The 23,313-nt window shown below is 41.2% G+C and overlaps 1 protein-coding gene across 2 annotated transcripts in view; it reads right to left on the reverse strand.

Moving 5' to 3' along the window:
• The window catches only part of LOC114656516 (CD9 antigen-like), a 240,130-nt gene that overhangs the window by 118,603 nt on the left and 98,214 nt on the right, over window positions 1–23,313 (reverse strand). For both annotated transcript variants that reach the window (XM_028808172.2, XM_028808168.2), the window contains exon 3: window positions 20,337–20,434. In XM_028808172.2, coding sequence (XP_028664005.1) covers window positions 20,337–20,434 — 98 coding nt within the window. The remainder of the gene's footprint in view (window positions 1–20,336; window positions 20,435–23,313) is intronic.

The raw sequence follows: 23,313 nt of genomic DNA on the forward strand, positions 1-23,313 counted from the left end.
AAGAGAGGTCAAAACACGAAAAGAAAAGGAAGAATTATTGCTAGCATTGCAGAAAATGAAGGTAGAGACAGCGCCCAAGCCTGAAAGTAAAAGAAAGCAGACCAAAAAGAAAGACCCCCTATACCCCGTAATCTGTCCACCCCTCCTTACCAAACTCCCCTGCTTCCACCTCCTGCACCCTCTCCTCCAACTGCACCCCTGTTAACAGACGAACCGTCTGGAGCAGGTTTTTACGATGAACAATATCATTATGACCCGTCCTCACATATTGACCCTGAGGAAGATAATTCAGATCATTCACAAGGTGCTACTGGGTTGCAATGGCAGAAACCAGAAGAGTCATCTGTCTCCCAGCGCACGAGAAGTCAGACCCTCCGGTCTAAACCTAATGAGCGGTTTTACTTCTCCCTTCGGCTCCCCTAAGCCTTCTGGCTCGACATTCTCTTGCCCCCTTCATTGAAGGCCCCAACCCCCGACATAATCCCGCACAACCCCCAGGCAATAATAATCCCACTACTGTAATGATTCACCGAAATTGGGACATTCAAGAATTAAAAGATGTGGTGTCTGAACTGCCCGACCCCAAAGCGGTCGGTGGACTGAAATTTGTGGAGCAGTTACAGCAGCTGGATAACATGTATAAAACAAATGCTGCAGAGTGGACACAGGTGCACCGCCGACAGCTGGGCACCACATGGGCAACTGTAAATCATGGTGATCATAACGGTGCCCCTTGGCGTTGGAATGAAGCTCTTCCCCGAGGCTCCGGGAATGAAGGTCCTTTCCTCGCCCAGTGAGAGCCTTTGAAAGGAGCCCTGGCAGAAAAATATAAAAAGGGCACAGACTGGTCACTAATTTCAGCCGCTAAGCAGAAAAAAGATGAGACAGTGGATGAATGGGCTCACCGGTTACAAGATCTGATAGCTAATCACTCTGGGCTAGAATGCAAACGATAGAACTCGTGCTGCAGTGCCTCCTTTCGTCTTGGGACTGAGAAGTGACATTCAAAGCAAAGTCTGCACGTCCTGCATAAGGCTGGGAGACCGCAATGTTCAAGGAAGTCAAGCGTCATGCAGAGCATGCTGAGAGACAGACTAAATTAAAAGAGTCAGACACACAGACCAAACTTTTGGCTGCACAAATAAATTACTATACTGGAAGAACTGACCCGGCTAGGGGGAGAGGACGCGGAAAATTCTTTGGAGGTCGAGGGAGAGGGCGTGGAAGAGGACGCGGGTTCCAATTATCAAACCCTAATAATCCTTTCGCTCAGATGCCTAACCCTTCGGAGCAGACGGCAACGTCATATGCCTGTTATGGCTGCGGTGAACTTGCACATTTCAGACGCAACTGCCCACACAAGCGCCCTCCGCCACCCCCTCTCCCTGAGCCTAATGACATTTCTTGGTCCTAGGAATTTGCAGGGACCCCCAGCCACTCTCTTCAGTTGCCTTTGCTCACTCGCCATGCGGACATAGATCCTTTATTGACTTTGCTGGTGAATGGCACTGAAACTGTTTTTCTCGTTGATACTGGAGCTATGCGTTCCACCCTTTCGCTGAAGGAGGTCCCTGCCTTGAAAGATACAGTGACTGTGCTTACTGCTTCTGGACAACCACATGTTTTACTGGTGTCTAAACCTCTTCGGGTTCAGCTTCATTCCAGTGGTTCCACTTTGACGCACCGGTTTTTGTTAAATCAGCTCTGCCTTGTTAATCTGTTAGGAAGGGATCTGATGACTAAGCTTTCCCTCTCTATTTCTCTAACCGAACAAGGGTTTTACTGTTCTATTCCTAAACTCCTGTGCCAAACCTTCCCCCACCCTAAGCCCTCTTTTGCAGCCTGGACCCTGAACATCTCCCTGCACACCTTCCTCTTGAAAGCCCTTCATTCTTTCCCCTCATGCCTATTTCCCCACTTACAAGTCCCGGACACCCTGCATTGTACTGCCCAGTACTTCCCTGCTGAAGTGGACACACCTTGGTTAGAATCTTTTCTCTCTTCAGGCACTAGCCCAGAGACCCTCCATATCCCTTGCATTTTCTTTCTCATCCACCAAAGCCGCTGCTTCAGTTCACCTCACATATTCACAAAGCGTTTTCTATTCAGGAGGTTCGGTTCCCCATGTTTCCTTAGCACTGTGGTCCCAGGGGAATAATGATTATGGAAGGATAGCACACTGTGAGCCACTGGTGATTTTCCCAAAATCTTCCTTCCGCCCGCACCGTGCCCAGTATCCTCTGTCTCCCGAAGCAGAGGCTGGCATCTCCGCCGTGCATTCCCATCTCGTGAAACGTGGAGCAATTATTCCAATTAAATACTCTCCAGTCAACTCCCCCATTTTACCTGTTAAAAAGGCTGATGGTTCATGGCAATTTGTCCAAGATCTTCGACAAGTTAATTCTGCAATTTTTCCCAGAGCACCTATCATTCCTAATCCTTCCACTATTCTTTCTACGATACCCCCGTCCGCCCGTTATTTCTCTGTTATTGACCTTGCTAACGCTTTCTTTTCTATTCCTGTGCATCCCGACTCTCAATTCTGGTTTACTTTTACTTTCCACAACCGCCGCCGGACCTGGACCGTCATGCCTCAGGGATACACTGAAGCCCCTTGTGTGTACGGTCAAGCACTTGCTTGAAATCTAGAAGGATTCTGGCCTGATAAAGATAGTATATTGATACAGTATGTGGATGATATAATGGTGTGTAGTACTACTGAAGAAGATTGTACACATGACACTCAGAAATTGCTATTGTTTTTAGCAGAAAATGGCCAAAAAGTGTCGAAAGCAAAACTGCAGTTAGTCCAAACTACCGTTAAATATTTAGGTCATGACATTTCTTGCGATACAAGAGCTCTCTGTAGCGGCCGTATAACCACCATTCAAAACCTTCCAAGACCAGTCCCAAAACAACAGGTTAAGTCAGGATATTCTCTGTGGCCGCATAGCTTTTGATGGGAATGTTTTCTTGTTGTGGAGTTGTGCTGTGTGATTTCCCGAAGTGGATTGTCCTTGATTTGTTGCTGGAACTTGGATCGCCACGGAATTTAGTGTTTCCTTGTTTGTCTCTGACCCGGTTCCGCCGCGGACTTTTTCATGATCTGGAAACTAGCGCGTATAAAACCACGGTAAGATGAATTCCTAATTTAAAAGTAGTACCAGCTTGCAGCCTGAGAAGTTGTTTGATTGTAAATTTTTCAGGAAGAGCACAGCCTTTACAAAATCTAGCTAACACTGCCATCTGGCCGCATGCAGTCAAATGAGCAGGCTGAGAAGGCTCTATGTGATTTAAAAAGTGCACTATTCTCCCTGACTATTCTCGTCCATTCACTCTGTTCGTGGACGAAAAGGGGGGATATATGAATGAATGCAGTTCTAACAACTCCATGGAGAAAAACAAAGGCCAATAGCCTATTTTTCAAAAAAATTGGATCCAATGGCTGCAGGATTTCCACCTTGTCTCAGACCTGTAGCAGCCACAACAGAGGCCGTGCTAGCCAGTACAGATATAGTGCTCATGAGCCCCCTAGTGGTAAAAGTGCCTCACACCGTACACTCCATTTTAGTACAGGCTAAAACCTCACATCTCACTACTGCTAGGGCAATACACTATCAAAATGTACTCTGTACGTTGTCAAACGTTACCATAGAAAGGTGCTCCACCTTAAATCCAGCTACTCTTTTTCCAACTGAAGAGGAAGGGGAGCCCCACAACTGTCATGACGAAATAACTAAGGTTATAAAACCTAGACCAGACCTACAGGAAACACCCTTAGGAACAGGGGAGATAATTTTTGTGGATGGATGTTCTTTACGATTGGAAAATGGAACACCTTCAACCAGCTATGCAGTGGTCAAAGGTGACCACCTGCTGGAAGCAAACCAAATTTCTTCAAGTTTAAGCGCGCAGGCAGCTGAGTTGATAGCTCTCAGTTGTCAGAGGGAAAAAGTGCAACTATCTATACTGATTCTAGATATGCTTTTGGAGTCTGCCAGGATCATGGGGCATTATGGAAACTCAGGGGATTCAAGACCAGTATTGGCAAGCCCATTCAGCATCAAAAACTAATAGAATTCCTCTTAGAAGCTATAACCAAGCCATCAAAATTGGCTATAGTTAAATGCCAAGCCCATACTGGAAAACAAGATTTCATTAGTGAAGGAAACGAACTGGCAGATCACTTCGCTAAACAAGCTGCTTATTCTAATACCCCAATTTCTTTATTTCAACAGAAAGATGACAAAGACCCTGATAATCAAAGTATCTCTTTACAGAGTGCAGCCACGGACAGAGAAGAGAGAAAATGGTCCAAAGAAGGATCCCTCTCTGATGGAGTCTGGACCCATAAGCAAAATAACAAACCTTTCCTTCCAAAAGCTTCTTTTCCAGGTATGGCAAAAATTGCACATGGCCTGGATCACGCTGGAAAGGATGCAATGGTTCAAGAGGTTGAGAGACATTGGGAAGCAGTAGGCTTCTCTAGATACGCAGAGCAATTCTGTAAACGTTGTCCAGTATGTCAGAAATTTAATGTAGGAAAGGGTATTCAGGTATGTCCCGCCGTTGCACCTAACCCAATGGGTCCATTCGAACACCTTCAAATGGACTTCATTGAATTAACACCATCAAAGGGGTACCGATACTGTTTAGTAATTGTTGATGTGTTCTCCCGATGGGTGGAAGCTTTCCCTTCCAAACATGCAGACGCCAAAACTGTGGCAAAAGCTTTGATAAAGGAAATCATTCCAAGATGGGGAATACCACAGAAATTGCAGACTGATAATGGCAGTCATTTTGTGAATTCTGTAATTAATGAATTGACTGCTTGGCTCCAAATTAACGTACATCACCTTTGCAAGTACCATCCTCAAAGTGGGGGTATAGTAGAGAGATGCAATAGTACCTTGAAATCTAAATTGGCTAAAATCTGTGAGCAAACAAATTTAACTTGGCCTGATGCTCTACCCCTGGCCTTAATGGAATTAAGAGGGAGGACACACCGACAATTAGGGCTGTCACCATTCGAAATTCTGAGCGGACAGCCCATGCCATTCGGCATGGTCATAGGTAATGTTACTCTGCATACTGTGGACAATGATCTTCTTTCCAGTCTTACAGGTCTCCGAGCTTCTCTGAAGGAAGTCCACGAGCAGGTTAATCAGGCCTGGAGAACTAATCCTCCATCAAAGGACTCCATGATTCCGTTAGGAACCTGGATTCTGGTTAGAGATATTCGAAGGAAACATTGGCATCACCCTCGGTGGAGAGGACCGTTCCAAGTTCTGCTGTCGACACCACACGCTGTTAAAGTTGAGGGACTGCCTGCCTGGATTCACGTCTCACATTGCAAAAGATGGCACCCTTGATTGTGGTACTACTATGTCTTTCCTTGCCCCCCTTGTCAACTGCCCTGGTCACCTTGACCTTCCCTTTCGGAATCACCACATCAGCTCAGGTTGATTTCTGTTCTATTATTGACTGTGGGACTGGTCGACAAGTCCAGTGGATCTGGTCTGACAAATATGTGTGTGTAACTGTTACAAACTCTGGATTCGGAAGTAACTGTGATGAGTGGGAATGGGTTTTTGCTAATACTGGAACTGATGACTGGGGTTATCAACCCTATAAGGCCCAGAAGTATGGTCTGAAATATCAATTTTCTATTATAAAAGGACATGCCCCTCATGAATGTGCCGAAAACCATTGTAACCCCTTGATCATTACTCTGAAGAACCCCTCTTTACATTATTCAGGAACCTATATCTTAGGGGCGTATGTATCTGGAACAGATCCTCTAGGGAGATTTCAAATTAAGGTTGAAAACCCTGTTACTAACACCTCCCATTTCCCCACACACACACCCATCTCGCCTACTCCTGGTCCAGACCCGCTCCCTGTCAAGGTCATGAATATTTCCACACTTTCTTCCACATTTTTGGTTGAAACTGGGTATGGCGATCAGAACCATTGGCTGCAATGGGTATTGTATTCGGCTAGACAAGTAAATCAATCTGATTGTTATGCCTGTGCTACTGCTAGGCCACATTTGGCCACTGTCCCTTTTCCCCTTTCTAACATATCTGATCCTACTGGCCTTCCTTGCCTACTTGCCCTTTTTATCTCTTCCTCCATTCCAACCGACTCTAATTGCATTACACTTTCCCTTCTCTTTCCCCCCACTCTTCATATGACTCCCCCGATGTTCCAGCCTCATGAAGGTAATTATACCTGTTTTTTTTTTTTTTAGAAACCTCATTTCCTCCCGTGGCATTAATGTTGGTAATATCCCGTCCTCGTTCTGTTTCCAAACTTTTCCGGTTAATTCTTCCTCTTTAGCTTCCAAATTATCAATTTTTCTGATTACTCAGAATACTCCACGAGCCGATATTTGGTGGATGTGCCGTAAGTCTAAATTGCTTGACATTCTTCCGCCTGACTGGACTGGCACTTGTGCTTTAATACAACTTGTTATGCCTTTCCGACTTCTCCCTTTAACAGCCTCCCGTGTGTCGACCAATTCTGGCCGATGTCGTCGACCCCGTTCTGTGGACCCTTCCCAGTTTTCCCTACATGGCCCTGGGGTGTATTTTGATTCCACTAGGGTCCCTCGTGGAGTCCCTGATAAGTTCAAGGCACGAGACCAAGTTGCTGCCGGATTTGAGTCTATTTTTCCTCAGGTTACTATAAACAAAAATGTTGATTGGATTAATTACCTCTACTACAATCAACAACGATTTTTAAATTTTACTAAAGAAGCTGTTGAAGGTATCCATGAGCAACTTGATAAAAAAACCCTTATGACCTGGCAAAATCGACTGGCATTAGATATACTCCTGGCTGAGAAAGGAGTCATTTGTGCTATGTTTGGTGATGCATGCTGCACCTATATCCCTAATAATACAGCTCCCAATGGATCAATCACCCGTGCTTTAGCAGATTTGACTGCTCTCTCTAATGAACTAGCTACTAATTCTGGCATTTCTAATCCTTGGGACCAATGGTTTATGTCCACTTTTTGGTCATGGGGTCAATGGCTTAAGTCAGTTTTCATTTCTCTTACAGTTGCTTTTATCATTCTCCTGCTTCTAGCTTGCTGTATTGTTCCCTTGATAAGATACATTGTATCCAAGTATTTTACTGCCTCTATGGCAAAGGCTTACTTTTTACACGAAGAAAAAATGCTTCAGATCAGCACAGCCACCCCACACTCCTCCGCCCACTCCACTCCTTCCTACCCTTTCCCGCTCAACTCTCCCCTGATCAAGTATTTTTAGTTTGCTCAAAAGGAGGGAATGTGGAAGATGAATGTTCTCTTCGTTCCCTTGTACTAATCCTTGTCTAAGGAGTTAAGCAGAAGTAAGCTTTAAAAGCATGGTTATTAAAAAGCCTAAAGCAATTTTCCTTTAGCTAAGCTCTCCTTCTCAGGGGTGGGGTTTGATTAGTCTTCAAATTTGTTGGGTTATAAATTGATCTGTTTGTATGGAAGGATTACAATGAAAATTAATAAAATAAAAATATTAAAAGCATGCTTTGCTGAGCACACAGAAAAATATTTGTCAAAAGGACTCAAGGTCTAAGCACTCCACACACGAGACTGCCTTATCACGTTTTCCCTTATTTTACATCTGAACGCCATAACAAAGGGGCCAAGGAATCAAGTTGCACAAGGGGCATTGAAGGGGCTCAAGGACTGTGTATAATAAAGTGTCGACTGTTGCATTTCATAATGAATATTAAATCATGCATGCTAGGGGTATAAAAACTTTGCCCCACCCAACAGACAGGGTTCAGAAGAGCCCTGACGCTGTCATGTAATATTGATTGCCTGCTTTTCTGAAACCTGCTCACTGTGACGATGGAAAATAAAGCTGCTATATGACCACACCTGCTGTCTTGTCTAAGTGATCGTCCACAAGCACACATTACAAAATTGTCCAAAACATGTTTCTTCCATCATAAAAATGTTGGGAAATTAAGGTGGTTTCCAAATATGCAAGTTACTGAGAAATTAATTCATGCATTTATTTCTAATAGTATTGACTACTGCAATGCGATGTTCACTGGATGTTCAAATTGTTCTTTATACAGCTTCCAGTTAATCCAAAATGCTGCTAGCAAGAATTATTACAAGAACAAGAAAATACAAACACATAACTCCAGTTTTTAAATCCTTACATTAAGTTTAGGACAGGTTTCAAAATCCTACTTTTAAATATAAAGCCTTAAATGGCCAAGGTCCGGCTTACATATCTGAACTTATGATTACTTACAAACCAGAATGAACATTAAGATCTCAAAATGCCAGTCTGCTTATGATTCCAAGAATTAATAAAAACAGTGGGAGATTTGAGCTTTTAGTTAAAGACTCCTAAACTGTAGTAGTCTCAGCTTTCAAATTGTGGCTGAAGATGTACTACTTCAGTTTAGCATACCCAGACTAGAGCTTCTGATTAACTGTGCATACTGCATCTGTTAGTCATTAGCACTAAAACATAAGTAATATGATAGTTATAATTTGTTACTAAACTTCACCTATTCTGTTTCTCTTCTTGGTACTCAAATGTGGCACTTGGTGCCACTGCCCTACTGCTAAGTTGTTTGTCCGCCTAAGAAAAAGTCATCTCTGATGGAGGAGCACTGGGATTATCAGGTAGAACGGTCCTTTCATCAGATTGGCTGGCCCAGCAGTGACTCAGCTGTGTAATAGCCAGTAGTGGGGAGGCAGCTTGATAGCCAAAGTCTGAACAAATATGAATCATATGTGATATCTATGTGATATGCATTTTGCTCTGTACTTGTAGCATTACTACTGTACTATAGCATTCTATTGTATTGAGGATTACTGTGTTATCTTCTGTGTATTGTATTGACTCCCGTTTTTTTTTGCCAAACACTCACTGCAAGCTCAATCTGCCTGGGTGGGCTTTTAAAAGACAGCGCCTGTTACAGCCCATTGCCGTACTCCATATGTGATTTTGGGCTATACAAAAATAAATTGTACTGTAATTGTATCTCAGTTATTACTGCATGATCCCCCCAACATCATTTACCAGATCAACAGCTGCACATCTCCAGCCATTAATACAAACAGCTTACCTATTAAAATAGTAATAAAAAACAATAGTGTAAGCCCCACCCTCTACCCAATCAAACTTCTTTGACTACAAGACAGATAAGCAACCAAGGATTGTGGGAAGCTTATTCCCTCATTGATAAAAGTAAGGTAGCTCAAAAATATCCAAGAGAAGGAAGATTGATAGAGCACCTATCACAATACAAAGCAATGCTGTGGCAGTCAAAGAACCATTGTTCTCCAATCGGTCACTCAGAAACCTTCAACTCATTACAAACAAGAGAAACAGGAAATAACTAACATTCATTTGCTTGCTTATGGATTGTCTGTCTACTACAACGGTTTATCATCCGACTGCTGTCTTGTTAGAATATATTACGCCATCCAACCTTACGATCAGCCACAAAGAAGAAACATGCCCCTGTTTCTGCTGTACCAGAGACTCTTTGTTAGATGTCGATGTATTGCCATTACAGCTGTTTTCTTTAAGAACTTCAATAGGGGGTAAAAGCTAAGTGATATTTTCCTCTAATGTTTGAATGTGTTGCCATCTTCTGCCTGCCTGCCGCCAGGTGTGTGTAGGTCTGTTTGGGCTAAGATTGGGCTGATAGGCAAATGCGCCTATTTTTTCCAAGAAGCATATGCCATTTTTTGAAGAAACAATAAATCTTTGCAAAAGACTTACAAAATATAAAGAAAAATGGAAATGTCAATAACTTCAGACTTTCACAAACAACATATACAGCAATATATGCATATAGTAAGTAATATTTTGTGGCGGGTACTGTGAAACAATGCTTTTCTGAACAATCTAATTTGAAATGGCATATAATTGCCGGGTGAGGGATATGATCTCTGAATAAGGAATGGTTTCCACCCCCAAAATATCACTAAATTTATTTTGGAGGAGGCATCACAAACACATTCAATATTGACTTTTTCTTTACTGTATTGTATTGTTTACTGTATTAAACTAATCTACTTTTGCTACATGCTTTTTGTGTATACTAGATTTGTTTCAGCTTTCTATTTGCACAACTGACTGACACAAGCCTAGGTTCTGCTAATTGGTAGGATAACTTCCTTTGGCTTTTTTGACTAATGAGTTTTTGATAAAAAAAGCCTTTTCCATAGTATACTTTCTCACTCCTTTTTGGCATTGCTATGTAAAAATTATCTATGTCGGTGAGGGCCACCACAGCTCTATCACAAACCGGCACCTTTTTAAATGTAAAAATATGCAAATTGATAGATAAATCAATCTTTGACTGACCATACACTTCAATAGCTAATCTTTTTCCTGGTAATAAGATATGTTTAACCATCACCTCCAAAACACTGAACCCACAAATGATGAAATCTTGACACACAAACATGCAATAAAGAATATTTTTTTTCAAGTTTGCCCTATGATTTGTTGGTTCCTTCTTTCTTACACAGTGCTGTTTGACTTGGGCTTCCTTCAGCCCATTTGAGTCTTAACTGGGTTAATCGGGTTCAATAATAAACAAAGAAAATGAAACTCGTCTTAATTTTAATGAAAATTGAACTCCTATTTTGATCAGTACCCAGTAAAGAAAAATATTTTATTTCTATTGTTTTATAATTAATAATGTATAATTATTAAACATTATGTTCATTGCAAAAACATAGCCACTGTCTTATTGTGCAGATTGCTAGTATGTTGTATTTCCTAAACAAGTGTCCCCCTTTGTGTTAAATAATTACCAGCATTACTGAAGGCAAAACTGATAATTAACTGAGTGATCATTCAACCCCTCTTCCTACAGTCTAAATCAGGGGTCGGCAAACCAAATCCTTGAACCGCAAGAGGTTCTTTTGAGGTTTGCTTGTGGCTCACTCTGAAGACTTCTATTCTTCATGTAGTGATGCGGTGAGAACATTGTGGAGCCTACATAGTACTTCGGAAAAATCTACATAGGTTTCCACTAACATCACGTCTGAAATATTGATGTCTTATAATGAATAACTTAACATAATTTGATAATATCAATCTAATTAGTACTACATGTTTTATTTTAAAGAGCGCAAACAAATTTTAGAAAGTAGCCTAACAGTAAAACTGTATTAAAATGTATCTAAATAAATCATATTACAAATCAGCTAAAAAGAAACATTAAAATGGTAAAAAAAAAGAGAAAAAAAATTGACAATTTAGAGATGAATTGACAGAGATATATGCATTCATGGATAGTTTATCAAGTTTTCCAATTGTGCTTAATATCCCAGGAGAAACCTTCAAAAATATATTCAATATTTATAGACATTTTACAAAACTTTCATCATTCTTTGAAATGTATCTCACTAGAGATGCTAGGAAAGTAGAAGTCACTGAACTGAAGGGGGAGCAGAGTAAGGTAATCATACTGGATAAAACCTTGAGATAGCAAAGTGGTTGCCAGTTTTGTGGCATCTCACGAGATTATAAAATGTGGCGTCACACGTGTATCTGTGGATCATCCTCGGGCTCCTTTAAAGTATTTAGCACCATTTCGGGGCGAGATGGGGAATAGTCGCTAACCATGTCCTCTCATTTTCCTCCAGCAACACTGAGAAGAGGCCCCTGGAGGACACCTGACTCTGTCCCAACCTGTATTTCCATATTAAATTGTGAACAGGCAGAAGGAGAAGCTTGCTGAGAACAAACCATGGCAAGATTCCAGTGATCTGAACTTTACCCTAACTTAAGCCTGCCTGCGGATATTTTGTTGTTATTTTGCTGCCATTGCAACTGGGCTGCTGGTGCATCAAGTGGAGCTGATGGATAATGATGCAATCTTGGGGTTATATTGAGACGTATTTGCTCATTTTCAAGTGCACTGCCACTAGTGGATTACAATATGCTGAAGCACAACAATATCGTGAATGGCAGTTCAACCCTGAATGCCTGTCAAAGACTCAAGCATTTGTTGGGAAAGCTGGTGCGCTGGCTATGTCCCAGAGAACACACTGCAGAACAGGTGTTCGAGATTGTGGCAGCTAATTACTTGGTTCATGACCTACCAGATCATCTGGTACACCCAGTAAAAAGGCAGTCATGGACTGACATGGAAAGGTAAGAGAAGATTATCAAATGGCATCGGTTAGCTAGCCCTTCCAAGCAACCTGATAAGCAGAAAAGGGGTTGGGTATCAAGCCTGCAGAGCCCGCACACCAGTCCCAGAAAAGGTGAAACCCCAGTTCCGGTGCTACTCCTGTGGTAAACCCAGACACACCATAGCCCACTGTCCACCGCAACATGGCAAAGGAGTGTAGATAGACCAAAGTAAAAAAGGTACAGTTATGTGGCCGCACTTAACCCTCACCCCCTTCTTTTTTCAGGCACTATACAGGTACACTACTCTCCACTCTCTCACATGCTCTATACAGTGGCGACAGCAATAATACCATTGTTGCAGTCCAATATGTCCAGTCAGGACATTATGATTGAAAATTGGATGGCCAGTCTTACCTTTGTGACAGTGAGGCCTAATCCACAGCATACTGCTAGCTCCTGGTTCAAGGGCAATTATGCCAGCTGCAGTTGTTGGTACTGCCAAACCCACATTATGCACTTATATTGGGAGGAGACTAGCCTCAACATAACTCTGACAGGGACCAGCAGTGCCAGACAGGTCAAAGGAGTCCCACCGTGGATGGAGGCCCTTTATTCAGAGGAGATACTCTGCTTTGCAAATGAGCAAGTAAGTGCATGGCCACCCAACATGACATTTTAAGGAGGTGCACAGGGAGTAAAACAGAATTTGCAGAGAGAAAACCACGCCAGACCCTATAGCAGGGGTCTCCAACACGTTGCTCGCAAGCTACCGGTAGCTCACAACCCCTTTTCAAGTAGCTCGCCAAAGGATAATAAATCCTACATACATTTGAAAACTTGATTAGTCAAATTAGGGGTGGGCGATCTTTCCAAATCACAATCCTATTAGCACAAAATCACGATCCACAATCTGAATTGCAGTCTCTTTTCAAAGTGGCATACATTTAAGAGAATATCCGGACACAAACTCATCAAGACCTAAGTTACACTTTATTTTAAATATCAAACAAAGTTGAACTCAATTGTTCTCTCATTCGCTAGCTAAGCGGAGCTAATGAACATGCCCGAAGCTGTGAGGAAGTGAGTGAGTGAGTGAGAGTGAGTGAGGAAGGCGCCTCCCCTCAGCCCACTGCCTTTTTCTCAGATTTGCGCAAATAAATCGGTACCACAAGTGAAATATGATACATAGTGAAATGAGAGAAGTCGCAAAATCAACCAGAATGTCCAAGCAAATTATAGAAAAAAACCCAGTCTAAATCCATTAAGTAGTTCTCTTGTGAAAAGTAGACAAACATACAGACAGAGACATTAGATTTTATATATTATATATTAGTAAACCTTCAAACTAATGTGCAGTTAAAGTCTCAACAGCATTCTCAGCATTTCTGGAGCTTAGTGGAGCCAGATAACTATAAGAATCTTCACCAAGCAGCTCTGAAAAGGTCTGCTTTGTTTGGGTCTACATACCTCTGTGAGTCTGCCTTTTCTGACATGAATGTCATGAAATCAAAGTTCAGAACAAGACTGACAGATGAACATTTAAAATGACTCCATTAAGAGTGAAACTAAGTGGCTACACTCCACCATACACCTCTCTTGTTGACTCCAAGCAGCGCCAGTCATCTGACTAACGAAAAAACACATCACACATGCAACTTGACATGTGAATACTCTTGTGAAGTGAAACAGTGACATGTAACAAAATGACAAATGAATAAGTAATATCTGTGTATTTGTAATTGCATTGTTTTGTTTTGACAGCATTCATGTTTTAATTCAATAGTGTGAGATACACTAGAAAATACATAGACTTATAAAATGCACTTGCAGGTGAACTAAATAAATATTTTTTGTGATGTCTTAATGCAAAATGTGAGTTGTGGACACCAACATTTTGTAAATATTCAGGCAATACAAGCTTAATCAGTTTGTTTGGGTTGAAATAAGCTATGAGAATAAACGTTAGAAAACACGAGTAGCTCTCTGCCATTTTCATTTTGTAAAAGTAGCTCTCAGGGGAAAAACGGGTGGAGACCCCTGCCCTTTAGCCTCCCTGCAACTTCTGTTTCGCTCCCTGTTTGGCTCTTTTAAATGTGAGTAGTGGAACAATGATTCTTTGAAGTTGCAAGGAATGCAGTTGTCGCAGTCGATGGTGAAAACCACTAGGGAGTCCATACCAAGGTGTCCCCATTTTATTTTATTTTTTTTATTTGGTGCATCAACCAAACCCAAATCAGTGTCTGCAAGAATGTGTCTACCACACGAGCCTATTAAACCCTTGGCATTATCGGGAAGACACCACCGTGACAGCTATTCCCACTGCAGCACTTTATGCAGACAGAAAAAGTTAAAGTTCAGGGAGATCCTCACTCCTGCATGAAAGAACGAACTTGGTGCCATAATTTCCTCTGACCACTGCAGTCAACCTAAAGCCAAGGTGCACGTCGCTGATCGCACAAGAAATTGAGACCAGGTCATAGTCTGAGAACAACCATACCTCCTCCAGTAGGCCAAACAAGCTGAGGTGGAACTAGAAATCCAGCACATGTTGGATCTTGGTGTCATCAAGGCCAGTTACAGCTCCTGGTTCAGTCCAATTGTACAGGTCCACAAACCAGATGGCAACTGGACCTTTTGTAATGAATTCCGGCAGCTCAATCAGGTGTTCCATGTTAAGGGAGGATGATCTCTTTGAGTATTTGGGAGCTACCCGGTTCCGTCCCACACTGACATGACTAAGGACTACTGGCATCTTCTCCTGACAGATGCGATGAAGGAAAAGGCCGCATGTAGCACCCCTAGTGGCCACTGGCAGTACTGTGCCCTTCGATTTGGGCTACATATAGCCCCAGCAACCTTCCAGCATCTGGTGGACACCTGTGCTCTGGCCCAGAATGCCTATAGTGCAGCCTATCTTGGCAATATTGTCATACACCCCAACACCTAGGAGGAACACCTGCAGCACGTATCGAACATCCCCCACAATGCTGGTCTCCAGATTAACTCCAAAACATGTTATTTATGGTTAACGGAGGCTAAATAACTTGGCTAAGTGGTGGATGGAGGACGTGTCAAACCGCAGTGGTCTAAAGTTGCGTCAATTCATGACTGGCTCTGGTTGCAAACCATCCAGTACATTGTATTAACTACCCAGACTTAGGCCACATTCTGTGACTTAAAAATGGCCTTAAGTCGTGTTAATAGCCCCAAATTTTTCATTTCCTTTCTTTCTCCAGATCAATACCTTGGACTGCAGCCATGGTGCCATTCTAAGCCAGTTCGTCAAAGGAGCTGAACACTCTGTTATGTACCTAAGCCAGAAACTGCTGGCCTGGGAGACCAGTTTTACAGCTATAGAGCAGGAGGTCCTGGCCATAAAGTGGGCTGTTACAAATCTGTGGTACTATTTCCTCGGGCAGGATTTCACCCTGGTCACAGGCCAGACTCCCCTCTAGTGGTTGTGCTGCCAGAAGGACTCTAACCCATGGATTGCTCACTTGTTTTCAATCATGATCACGCTGTACCCACCCCTCCTGATCTGACTCTAAGTAACCGCGCTAGCATAAATTCACAGCCGATCTGACGCTGTTCGTTTTCAAATAATATTGCATTGGTGCGATGCTGTTTTCTGATTGGTACTATTCAGGTCTGTTGTGATGTGAGATTTTACATATAACTTGATGAATATTTTGTACTGTATATCTTTATTTGTAATTTAGACAAAGCAGTGTAATTTAGTGTTTACCCCCCCCCCCCACCTTTAGGAATGGGTCTGTTTGAATTTTACGACAGGATTTGGGGAATGTGTGTTTTAAACCAGTTTGGCAAGTGTTTCTTTGCTAAAGTCATTTCTACCCCTGCAAATGGGCTAAGGTGTACTTTAACATATGGTTTGGGGGCAGATGTTAAGATGTTCTATTTCCCCCATTGGTATGAAGTATGGCTGTTTGGAATTGGCTTGGTTCAGAGGCCTTTAAGTACCATGATGTCCTATTGGCTCTCGGGATTGGACAGAACATCTATAAATGTATGTGTTTAACCTCAGTATCTCTCTCTTACCAACCAACATATGATGAAGAAGCATCTCTCTTGCTAACCTGAAGAGAACACAATGAACAGCACAGCTCAGCAGCCATTTTGAACAGACATGTGGCTGAAAGCTGAGCATCAATGATGTCTTAACTAGAGACATTTAAGTAACCAGAAGTCTGTGTGCCACCTGAACTACATATCATCATTCAATCAGGTTGTATGGTTGCCAATATTCAAATGTACTTTGCATTTTGTTATTATTTATGAATATTATCAATAATACTAATACATTGTTTAAACTGTAACTTAACTTCTGCTTGTCTTTTACTATTTCTAATTGCCTAAGGTTATAGATATAGAAGGGAAGGTGGGGATAAGTTATATACAATAATACCTTATAAACAGTGGTAAGTCTGTGAGATTAGGCATTCTAAGGCTACATATTAATAATACAATAGGGGAAAGTAGAGCAATATATATATATATATTACTCTACCAAGACAAAACAAGGTCATAAAATTATTTCTTCAAAATGTCACATATATGGTCTCTTTCTTTCAGGTGTGTAATGGCAAGATCGGGGGGGAAAAAAAAAAAACAAACATGGTCACTGATTACAAGCGCAAGATGTTATGCGAATGAGTATGAATAATATGAATAATGTTGCATCCGTGCATCAATGTTTACCAAAATATACTATACAGGTAACAATAAGAGCAGCTCACTACTGAAAATGGCAAATATAGGAGGCAGTTGGGTTCGAACCAGGGACTCTTGATTACAAGTCAGCAAATCTTACCGCTACGCCACGAAAGCTGTTGTTTTATCCTTGAACCTTTTGTGAAAGTGTTTATTTGATCTTTATAATAATGTGTGAAGCCTGAAGTTCATAGTTTATGCCAACATTTTGTCATTTACTACTAAAATATGAAAAACTTTTCTGTTTTAACAATGTGTTTACACAGGTTATTGTAGAAACGGAACACACATGAAATGCATGTGTTCCAAATAATGATCTATTATTTCCACTCTAAAACTCCAGCACTTCACTCCCAGATAATCAATCAAAGCATTAGCTGGGAAAACTTTGTGCACATTCTGCAGCTGTGAGGGGATGGAATAGAAGGCTACTTGTCTTTATCGGCACATTTACAGGACAAAAGACGCTGATGGAGAGGTGCGAACGGATTTAAGGTGGGCCGGATCTACGAGTTTTTTCGTAGGCTCTCGTAATTCTAGTGTTAAGCCTCCAACCCTATAGATGCAAGGTCCTCCATCACCATTGGACTTTCCATGCTAACACAAACGCACTCTCCTAACCTCACGGGTAAGTCCGCTTGCCCGCTCAGGGTTGAGCTAAAGGAGTGGGGGGCTTGTCAGGCATGTGCACCTGTGGATCATCCTCAGGACTCCTCTAAGGTATATACAGTGATCCCTCGCTATATCGCGCTTCGCCTTTCGCGGCTTCACTCCATCGCGGATTTTATATGTAAGCATATTTAAATATATATCGCGGATTTTTTGCTGGTTCGCGGATTTCTGCGGACAATGGGTCTTTTAATTTCTGGTACATGCTTCCTCAGTTGGTTTGCCCAGTTGATTTCATACAAGGGACGCTATTGGCAGATGGCTGAGAAGCTAGATTGCTTACTCTTCTCTCTCTCTTGCGCTGACTTTCTCTGATCCTGACGTATGGGGATTGAGCAGGGGGGCTGTTCGCACACCTAGACGATACGGACGCTCGTCTAAAAATGCTGAAAGATTATCTTCATGTTGCTATCTTTTGTGCAGCTGCTTCCTGAAACGACATGCTGCACAGTGCTTCGCATACTTAAAAGCTCGAAGGGCACGTATTGATTTTTGACTGAAAAACAAACTCTGTCTCTCTCTATCTCTCTCTCTCTCTCTCCCTGCTCCTGACGGAGGGGGTGTGAGCTGCCGCCTTCAACAGCTTTGTGCCGCGGTGCTTCGCATACTTAAAAGCCAAACAGCCCTATTGATTTGTTTGCTTCACTCCTTTGAAGAGGAAAATATGTTTGCATTCTTTTAATTGTGAGACGGAACTGTCATCTCTGTCTTGTCATGGAGCACAGTTTAAACTTTTGAAAAAGAGACAAATGTTTGTTTGCAGTGCTTGAATAACGTTCCTGTCTCTCTACAACCTCCTGTGTTTCTGCGCAAATCTGTGACCCAAGCATGACAATATAAAAATAACCATATAAACATATGGTTTCTACTTCGCGGATTTTCTTATTTCGCGGGTGGCTCTGGAACGCAACCCCCGCGATGGAGGAGGGATTACTGTAATACCATCTCAGGGTGAGAAGGGGCACAGTCGCTAACTATGTCTTCTCATCTTTCTCCAGCAACAGTTGACTCCACCCCATCCGGTATTTCCACAATAAAATTGTGAGCCAGAAGGAATACATGGCTCACTGCAAGCAAAGCATGGCAACGTTCCAGTGACCGGAACTTGACCCTGACTTAAGCCCATCTGTGAATATTTTGTTATTTTGTTGCCTTTGTGCCAGTGATCACCTGTATTTTGCTATCATTGGAAGAAGCCCCAACATTCTTTTACTTGGGACTTGCAAATCCTTACTTGTACCCAGTGGAAAGCCCATAACCGATGCTAAATACATTAAGGACTTTTTTTTATCAAAGTAGCAGAACATTTGTTTATCGCTTTCAAAAATAGAAATGATACAATTAAGAAAATTAAGGACATGCCATTTTCCACAAAGACAGTCAGAGAAAGGACTGTAAAAACAGCCAACAATATTAGAAGTCAGCAAATAAAAGATTTACATTTGTTTCTGTATTTCTCTACTGCATGTGATGAGTCATGCAATGTAGACGACACTGCACAAAATCGCCCTTCTTCCTCAATATGTCAACTTTACAGGCCCCCCAAGAAGAACTTCCCAAACTGCTCCCTCTAAAACAAGGGCAGAAGATTTACTCAAGGCTGAGGCTGACTTAGAGTCAAAAATATCACTACGAAAAATCTGATTTTGTTGCAACTGATGCCAAGGAGTATGACGGGGTCATAAAAGGGATTTGGAACACTCTTGAAAAAGACAGTAGATCACAGCAGTATGTTATTTATGTCATGGTTCATCAAGAGGTGTTGTGTGTCCTAACATTATCCTAAACGTTTATAGTACTTTGAAGAGGTAAGATTTTAGAATTCTGTCCATTTTGGGTCAAAGTATTTCTGTGAAAAGATTTTTTTGATCATGAACGATATCATTGAACATTTGACTGCACAAAAACACTTTGATTTTCAAGCAATATTTCAAACTTTCAGACACTGAAAAACTAGCCAAAAATATACAGGCACAAAAATCACATTAAACAGCTAAATTACATATTTAAAGTTTGCAGCTGTGAGCAAGCAGGCATAATAAATTTTCAGACGAGTGTTTCACAGTCTTTATGGTGTTGCAATCTATTTTTTAAAACAACCATGGGAAGGGAGTGTCCCCCTTGGTGTTTTGAGTGTAATCATCAGTGTAGGGGACTGGGAGGTGTGTGGGATGGTTGGGAAATGGTAAATAGAGAACAAAATCATTAGGCGGGGGGGGGGGGGGGGTTTAATGCATCATAGTGGTGACTCCCTGCAACTCACTCACAACCCCCAACCATTAAACAATAGCAACTTGCGACCCATCAGTGGCAGTCCACGACCAAGTGGATAAGACACACTGTTTTAGACAATTACAAATTTCAGCATACAGGATATCACCACCACCACAACAATTTTTTTTTTTTAGATAAATGCACAATTGCATCAATGAGAAAAATACATACTTGAGACAACAGATCAGTTGCCTCTGCTCAAACAGAAGTTACCTGTGTCTATTTAGGTAGGCTTTTATAGAGAGTTAACAAAATTATACTTTTGGTTGGAAAGTTTGTTATTTTTTTCTACATTACCTTCAGTTCCTTTTCATAATTTCATTAAATCTTTTCAGTGTTGACCATGTCCAAGAATTAAAAAATATAAATATATTTTAACTGTGCCGATACACTTGCAGCTTCTGTTGTTGCTGTAGTATTCAGGTTAATAATTATTAAATAGCTTCTTCATTATTTTTTTAAACTATAAAGAAACCACCCAAAAAAATAAAACATTATATTAAAAATAATGTCAAAGTGCCTTACTAAGCCCAGCATGCATGAAGACTCCTGGATGGCTCCACAGCAACCAAGAAATCCCACCACCATCATTATTGCTCCAGCTCCAATCAGTATGTATACACCTTGAAATGCAAGAACAAGCTACACATTACACAAGTTATAACAGCTAAAAGGAACTGCACATTTGAACTGCACAATTAAAAAACATATTTACAGAACATTTTATAGTGGAAAGGTTTTTGGAGATTAAAATGGTCTATTATGAAGCTGCCGATTGCTTATATTTTGTTTTTTATTTTGCTCAAATGAACCATGAACAACTAAATTACAAAAGAATTTACACGGGGCAATTTAAACTTAAAAGGATAAGTTATTTCTTAATAAATAGGGTATACACTCAGCTGCCACTTTATTAGGTAAACCTTGCTAGTACCAGGTTGGACCCCCTTATGTCTTCAGAACTACTGAAATTGTTCATGGCATAGATTCAACAAAGGGCCGGAAACATTCGTCAGGAATTTTGGTCCATATTGACATGACAGGATCATGCAGTGTTGCTGCAGATTTGTAGGCTGCATATCCATGATGCTAATCTCTCGTTCCACCATATCCCAAAGGTGCTGTTTTGGGTTAAGATCTGGTGACTGTGGAGGCCATTTGAGTACTCCTGCCTGAACTGTCAATACAATGTAGGATAGATCCATGCTTTCATACTGTTAAGTCAAATTCTGGCCCTTCCATTTGAAAGGCGCATCAGAAATCTAGACTCATCAGGCCAGGCAATATGTGCAAAATGTTGCCTGACAAAGCTGACAGGAATAGCATCCTGTGTGGTATCCTGCTTATGTAGCCCATCTGCTTCAAGGTTCAATGTGTTGAGTGTTCAGAGATGCTCTTCTGTATACCTTGGTTGTAATGTGTAATTATTACTTTATTGTTGCTATTGCCTTTCTATCTGCTCAAACCAGTCTGGCCATTCTCCTCTGAACTCTGGCATCAGCAAGGCCTTTATCACCTAGAGAACAACAGTTCACTTGATATTTTACTTTTTTCAGACAATTTCTATGAGTCCTAGTGATGGTTGTGTGTGAAAATCCAAGTAGATCAGCAGTTTTTGAAATACTCCAGTCACCCCGTCAGGCACCAACAACCATGCCACATTCAAAGTCATTTAAATCACCTTCCTTCCCCATTCTGATGCTCAGTTTGAACTTCAGAAGTCGTCTTGACAATATCTACATGCCTAAATGCATTGAGTTGTTGCTATGTGATAGGCGGATTAGATATTTGCAGTAACAACCAATTGAACAGGTGTACCTAATTAAGTGGCCAGTGAGTGTATATGCCTTTGCTACACAAAACTGTGCTCTAAAGTTAAGCGCTTTCCATAAATGAAAAAAATACAGCACAGAGGAAAAGCTTGAACAAATACATCCATTTTTCATGGCAAGACAGTTGTCGAGTGTTGATCTGCACCTTCTGTGTTTCCAATGCATTTTTGTGACAGGAAATGGAATCTGTAAATAATTTTATGGTATATTCCTGGTATGTTTAAACCCGGGACACTAGTGTTTAGCATTTGTTACAGATTATGCTGCCAAAAGCACTCAATGTGTAATGGTGTTTCTCGGCTCTAGCAGTTGTGCTATAGCTCAGATATCTCATTTAAATTTTTCTTGAATCATTGTATAAGACTATTCACCAAAACACATGCAGTGTTTCAAAGGTGACATTCGACTGGAGCCAATGACAATCTCCTATTCTTATATAAGCATGTCCCTGTCTAAAGCTATGCTTGCAAACCAGCCTTTGTAACAAGTTCTCACACTAACGTGTAAAGCGAATGGGGTTTCACCCAATATTCTGTCAATAAATTGACCTGTTTAGCTCACTTACCTGATGGTTTGCCCTTTATGAGCATCTTACTGCAGTGTACACATGTTAACTCTGAGTTGAACTATGTCTCATTTCAAATGTGTAAGTGCGGAGATAATAGTAATACCAAAAGTTTACAGGGAGATATTATAGTCATGGGGGACTTTAATTATCCAAATATTAATTGGGATAACCTTGCAGATGGAGGAGCACAAGAGCAGGAGTTTTTAGAAGTAATCAGTGACTGTTTTTTAACACCGTATGCTAAAGCACCAACACGAGGTAAAGCTTGTCTGGATTTAGTATTTTGTAATAAGATAAAATTGAGGGTGTGGAAGTGATGAAACCACTAGGGTCAAGTGACCATAATATAATACAATTCTCAGTATTTTGTAAGAGTGCAGATACAAAGATTGAAATTGTTAAGTTGAACTTTGTAGGACAAATTCTGACCAGATGCGACAAAGTCTAAGTAGGATACACTGGGATAAGCTTTTAAGTGTGGAGACAGTCGAAGAGCAGTGGAACAGGTTTAAAAATGTTTTACATGTAATGCAGGACAGAGACATACTTAAATTTGGAATAGGAAATTAAAAAAAAACTCCACAGTGAATTAATAAAGATTTAACAAAGAAGTTGCAAAGGAAAAAACTGCTTTATAAAGGCATATAAGACTAATAACTGCAAAGTGAATCAGAGTGTATGAGAACATGAGAGCAACCATTAAGAAGGATATCAGGGAGGCTAAAGGACAGTTGGAGAAACATTAGGAAGTTTTGCTTTACACAAAATGATAGACACTTGGAATAAGCTACCAAGTAGTGTGGTAGACAGTAAAACTTTAGGGACTTTCAAAACTCGACTTGATGTTTTTCTGGAAGAAATAAGTGGATAGGACTGGCGAGCTTTGTTGGGCTGAATGGCCGGTTCTTGTCTAGAGTGTTCAAATGATCTAAAAGACAACATAAAACTGTAGGTCTACCAAGGGAAAAAAAATGAGAACAGTACAGTTAAGATGATGAATTTTGTGTTTTAGGAGAGGTTGTCCCAAAACCTTCAAAATGACAAAATATTTGAAGATATGAGCAGAGTTAGAGTTTAGGGTATCCCTAGGCTCGGTGTGTAT

The sequence above is a fragment of the Erpetoichthys calabaricus genome, chromosome 1, assembly GCF_900747795.2.
Source record: "Erpetoichthys calabaricus chromosome 1, fErpCal1.3, whole genome shotgun sequence".
NCBI lineage: Eukaryota > Metazoa > Chordata > Cladistia > Polypteriformes > Polypteridae > Erpetoichthys > Erpetoichthys calabaricus.